This window comes from Alosa sapidissima, chromosome 23 (genome assembly GCF_018492685.1).
Source record: "Alosa sapidissima isolate fAloSap1 chromosome 23, fAloSap1.pri, whole genome shotgun sequence".
NCBI classification, from domain to species: Eukaryota; Metazoa; Chordata; class Actinopteri; order Clupeiformes; family Clupeidae; genus Alosa; species Alosa sapidissima.
The window spans coordinates 5,464,419-5,470,043 of record NC_055979.1 but is presented as its reverse complement, the minus strand read 5'-3'; the positions used below and the strand labels follow the sequence as shown (position 1 = coordinate 5,470,043).

At 46.1% G+C, this 5,625-nt stretch overlaps 1 protein-coding gene across 1 annotated transcript; it reads left to right on the top strand.

Moving 5' to 3' along the window:
• Nucleotides 1-604: 604 nt before the first annotated feature.
• Nucleotides 605-5,113, top strand: spry2 (sprouty RTK signaling antagonist 2). The gene is given in 3 exon segments (XM_042081261.1): nucleotides 605-1,197; nucleotides 2,954-3,895; nucleotides 3,897-5,113. Coding segments are annotated over 2 exon segments (1,053 nt in total). The 5' UTR covers nucleotides 605-1,197; nucleotides 2,954-3,004; the 3' UTR covers nucleotides 4,059-5,113.
• Nucleotides 5,114-5,625: the final 512 nt, after the last annotated feature.

Below are 5,625 nucleotides of genomic sequence, written 5' to 3'. Positions count from 1 at the left end.
AAAATGCAGAATACATAGGTGTTGCTTAAAGTTTCCCCCTAAGTTAGATATTGTAAAACCTATGTGTTAATAAGAACAGTCTATACCATGGCGCAGGTCTAGTGTAGATGTTGTTTAATTCATAATTTCATACTTTTTTCCTGCCAGCAATCCACCAATTAGCTGTTGTTAAAGGTAAATAATTAAGCAAGTGGGAGACTGTATAATGTATAATGTTTATCATGATGTAGGCTGTAGTAAGTCAGTAAGTCAGCTCTGGTTGATTTAGAATAGCATACATATTATCTATAATATATAATCCTTATATATTAAATATAATATGTATATATAAGGATTGGGGAATAAATGTGAAACCCAGCTCTTACCTACAGCATAAGAGCAATCAATCAAATGCTAATCAAATGCAAACTTCATTTAAAGTTTTCATGAAGTTTTAATTTATGTATTTATCCAATACGCGAGATGTGGGTCTTTAAGTGGAAAGACACTCAAGAAGTTTTGGCAATGCAAACTCTCCGCCTGTCCCTCCACGGACGAGAGCAGTTGGTGGGGCATTAAGAGAGAGAGAGAGAGAGAGAGACTGAATGCTAGTCCTGTAGAGCCAATGAGCTGGGACCGGATACGATATATCCTCTGGGACAACAACTGCTCTGTTCCCCCCCTCCCCACTTCCACATGACGCCATTTACAGCATAAACCCGACCTCCTCTCCGGAAAGAAGAAAAAAACAAGACGAGAAAGAAAAACTTGAAAGCAACTCAGTGTGCGATGCAGCCAAACATCCAACAACCACAGCGACGGGGCTTGAGAACTCTCCAGCTTACATGCGTGCTCGCTCGCTACATTTGATGATGATAAACTTGTGAAAGGAGCGCCGAGGCTCACGAAAGTATCTTTGGAAAGTATCTTTGGTTTACTTGCTTTTTTGCACCTAAATAAGTTCGTCGGCGAACACTCCGATTGATTACTTCTTGGCTGTTGTTGGTCGCGTGTTCATGTGGATTGGAATGCGCTTTCGTGCGCTTTTAATGCGTAAAAATCGAAGTGATTTTGGACATATATGTGGAACCATATCGCTGAATTGGATTTTGTGGATGTGCTACCAGATGGACTAAGATCCAGCGTTGGAAGAAAGTTTACTAATTCTGGATATTATTATTCCAAAACAAAAACGGAGGCTGTACTGGTGAAAACACGGTACGTTTTTAAAAGTTGTGTTCCTTCTGCAGATTTGTCCGGTGAAAGGTGTGAAACTGTTATATTGATGGAATAATCATTTTGGGCCGTGCATTTTATCTCCTGGAGTTCCCGGATTGTCCCGCAGTGACTTTTTCACAGCATAGACTTGCCTATACCCGCGCAGTTTTTGCCACTGTTAAAGATTTATCCTTTATGTAAGTTGTTTACGTCAATGATCTAGAATTAAGTATAACATTTGAGAAGATATTAAAGCAAACCTAGTGAAATTATTTGACAAGACACGGGATAAAAAGTACAAAAGTTTGTTCTTTCATGAGTGGTAGCGACATGTCTGACATCGTGCTAGCGTTATATTGCTGCGAAGTTATACACTGCAAGAGTAGGATAAACTTTGGTCTTTCTTTATTTCTATATAGATGTCATTAAAGAAAGCTTTTTCTATCCGTTATTCATTTAAGTTGTGGTGTGTAATTGGTGTTAACAGACTAATAATAATCTGCTATGAGTTTTATTTATTAATTACTTTACATTAATAATTCATTTACATGTAAATGCAAGGTTGGCTTCAATATTTTCCCTTTAGCAAGTCTGAGCCAAACTTGGCCATCCGTTTGTCTGTCAAAGCCCCACCCCAAGGACAGCCTTAAAGTTTATTTCTCTCTCGCTCTCTCTCTCACACACACACACACACACTCACACACATAGACATGACCCTTAATGAGGTTGTAAGCAAGGCCTTTAACGAGGTTGCATGCAAGAACAGTTGTATGTTTATCCTATAGATTCTATAGTTTCCTCAATATATTCTGCATTTCTCTGTGCTTTCAGGTATTGGGTCATGTCATATTACATATTCTGAACAAAACGGTGGTCTTACACCTGCCATGGTTTTGGAAGGCTGTCACTTCAACCTGGCTAAATTTGCATAAAAGATCTGTGTCTTAATGGCCCTAGGAAGGGGTATAGAAACCGCATTGGTTATATTTTATGAGCAGTCTTGCTCACACTGGCTCGTCTCTGACTTTTCAGATGCTGTTTAAAGTTTTATTTTTTGTTATTTTTTTATACTCATGTGACAACTCTTGAATAGGTCCTTTAAAATGGATGAGGGTGTTGTGCACTATTTGTTATGGTAAGAAGCCTGCTCCACAGCATTGTAATTCAATGGATGTTGCAAGGCTAGCTCGGCCTCACAAGAGTTGTGCAAGTTTCTACATTTACAGCCAAGCACATAGCCTACATGTGTTGTAGAATTCTCTCACTGCATTTGCAGTTCACAGAGGTCCCTCTGAAGAGCCAAACATGAATTCATTGAAAAACTCATTGAAATATTTATCATATCAATCAAGGGAAGATTCCATGTTTCCTCACACGATACCAATAGTTTATTTTCTTTTCGGTTTTTGTAGTGAATGTTCATGCATTTAAGGTTGTAAAAGTAGCTGACAGCCCCACTTGGACAGGAGGTATTGCATGTAGCATGATCAAAGGCCCATGAAGACTCCTTGAGAATACGTGGCAGATGTGAAGAGTCATTGGTGATACGTGGCCAACCATAGATACTGGGTTGTCTTGATATGTATGGCCTAGTATCAGCCAGTCTCTTTAATGCAAATGGGACAGGTGGGAGGGTGCCACCTCTCTAAATAACAGCCCCTCCTCATGGGGTAAATAGGTGTTTGTTTCTGTGTGTGAGTTTGTGTGTGGTTCTCAAACTTGCTGACACGTTGTCTGACCTCCCTTCCTACGACAGGTCTGCAGATGTGTTCCCCGCCTGACGGAGCGAGCCCTCAGCAGAGTACCGATGGAGACGAGAACTCAAAATGGCGGCGTGGGCGGCGGCAGCACGCCGGGAGGCTTGCTGCTGCGCGCTCTGCGTGACGGTGGCGGCGGCAGCAGCAGTGGCCGGCCCCAGGCGGCAGCGGGGGAAGCGGGCGAGCCCCCCCTCCTCCGCGAAGCGCCCGTGCTCTCCCTGGACCAGATCCGCAGCGTGCGCACCAGCAATGAGTACACCGAGGGCCCCAGCGTGGCCCCTCCGCCGAGGCCCCTCTCCTCGCAGGGGAAGCCTGGGGATGCAGCACCGGGCCTGGGCATCACGGCCCAGAGCCTCCCCCTGACCCCGGACGAGAGCATCCTGGACCAGCAGTGGGCCCCCCAGCGGGCCTCCACGTACCCCCAGCCCACTACGCACTTGGTGCCCCGGGACGCCCCGAGCCGCTTGGCCAGCGCCGAGAGCCCCCGGGGTCTGTCTCCGGCCAGCGCCCGGACTAGTACCGGCAGCTCCTCGTCTGAGCAGCGGCTGCTGCTGGCCGGCTCCTCGCCCGTCACCCCGGACCGCGTGGTCCGGGCGCAGCCGGCCAAGCGCTCGGACGCCAAGTCTGAAGACCTGAAGCCCCTGGCTGCGGGCGGAGGCGGAAGAGGAGGAGAGGCTGAGGGCCTGGGCAAGCAGCACGCGCACCACTGCGAGGACTGTGGCCGGTGCGTGTGCAAGGAGTGCGTGCTGCCGCGCCACCTGCCCACCTACTGGCTGTGCGGTCAGCGGTGCCTGTGCTCGGCCGAGAGCGCCGTGGAGTACGGCACGTGCGTCTGCTGCGTCAAGGGCCTCTTCTACCACTGCTCCAGCGACGACGAGGACACGTGCGCCGACAAGCCCTTCTCGTGCAGCCAGGCGCACCGCTGCGCCCGCTGGTCGGCCCCTGGGCGCACTCACGCTCCTCCTGCCCTGCCTGCTGTGCTACCTCCCGGCCAGGGGCTGCCTCGCGCTCTGCCAGGCCTGCTACGACCGCGCCACGCGGCCCGGCTGCCGCTGCAAGAGCGCCAGCGTCGTCCACTGCAAGAACATTGACAAGCCCACGTAAGGGCAGAAGCAGAAGGAGAGAGAAAGGTTTATGGTTTAACGCCATGCGGCACGCAGAGGAGAGGGGAGGGGAGGGGAGGGGTGGGGTGGTGTTGGAGATGGAGCGGTAACCCTGGCTTGGATGTGAGAAAAGGTTACGGTGAGGTTACGAGAGGAGGAGGAAAAAAGACGGGCAGGTGGAGAAGCTCCCAGCTGGGGCGGATGGAGCTGTGACGTCTGAGCTGGCACTGTACACGTGGCGTGGCGTAGCGTGGCGTGGCGTGGCGTGGCGTGGCGTGGCGTGGCGTGGCGTGGCGTGGGTCTCATGGGAGCTGTTTGAAAATTAGGTTTTCTTTTTCTTTTTCCTTTTTTTTCCTTCCCTCTTTCTTTTTCACACTCTCAGCTGTCACTCTTAATGGAGTGCTTGATAAAGAACCATAAGTGTCTTCCCCCATATTGTTAAGCTGAAGACCAGAATGTTAGCCCTATTGACATTCAATAATACGACTGATATGTTAAGGCAGCAGTCTTTTTCCTGACTAACTGTTTGTGAATAGTATCTTCAAAGTATGTAAATTAGCAAATTACCTTTTTCCTGTCAGAGATGTTTTATTTTTGTACATATAATATTTCAACTGTGAAAAGCATTGTGCCAAACCAGAGGCACCTTGATAGATCCTTATATAAATATATATAAATTTATATATACATATAAAGATTTAGACATCTATATTATTTTGTACATTCATGTGAATGTAAGTCAATCAGTTTTGATATATTTGCCTTACAGAAGAAAAACCTACCATGAATTATCCCTTCAACTTTACTTGTAAATTGTACAGTGACCTGAAGAAAAAAAAACTTTATTTTCTAATTTCAACACATTGTTAGTGTAAAGAATATTTATTTGAAGTTTTATTATTTTATAAAGAAGTATTTATTTGGAGAGGCATCTTATAGGAATCACCCCCATTTTGAAATAGTCCTTTGTTGTTGCTGCAAACAAGGGTGGCAAGGGTGTCATTTGATGCATATGTTCACTATGAAATAGAAAATATATTAACGTTTGAAATTAAACTGCCGATTCTGTTTGTGTTTTGTGTGTGGGCGTTCTGGTTGAGGCTGTCGAGAACCCGCTACAGGTCTTGTGTGCTTCCTTTTGAGCGTTATGGGGAAACTAAAAAGAGATGAGATTCTATCAAATCAAAACAAAATTACGACGAGAGGGTAAGACAATGAAAGATTTCTTTTAAATCTTCTTAGTAGTCTTAATATGTGAATTTGCCAGATTGTACATTGCTATCCTATGTGAGATTTAAACTGCCAAGACTTTGTGTTAACACAGGGAGAGTAGCTTTGGGGTAAGACTGTGTGCTTGTGTCTTCCAACCACCCATTGGCCATATGGTCAAAAGCAATAGAAGCCAAATTGGTCTTGGACCATTGGCAGCACAGCCATGAGAAATAGCCTACATGCACATTCTTCAATGAATACCTGCCTCAGCACACTGCTGCTGTGGATGTGCTTTAAAGTATCTACCCAACTTCCTCCAAAATACAGCCAGTTGCTGGTTTAAAAGTTATTGCATG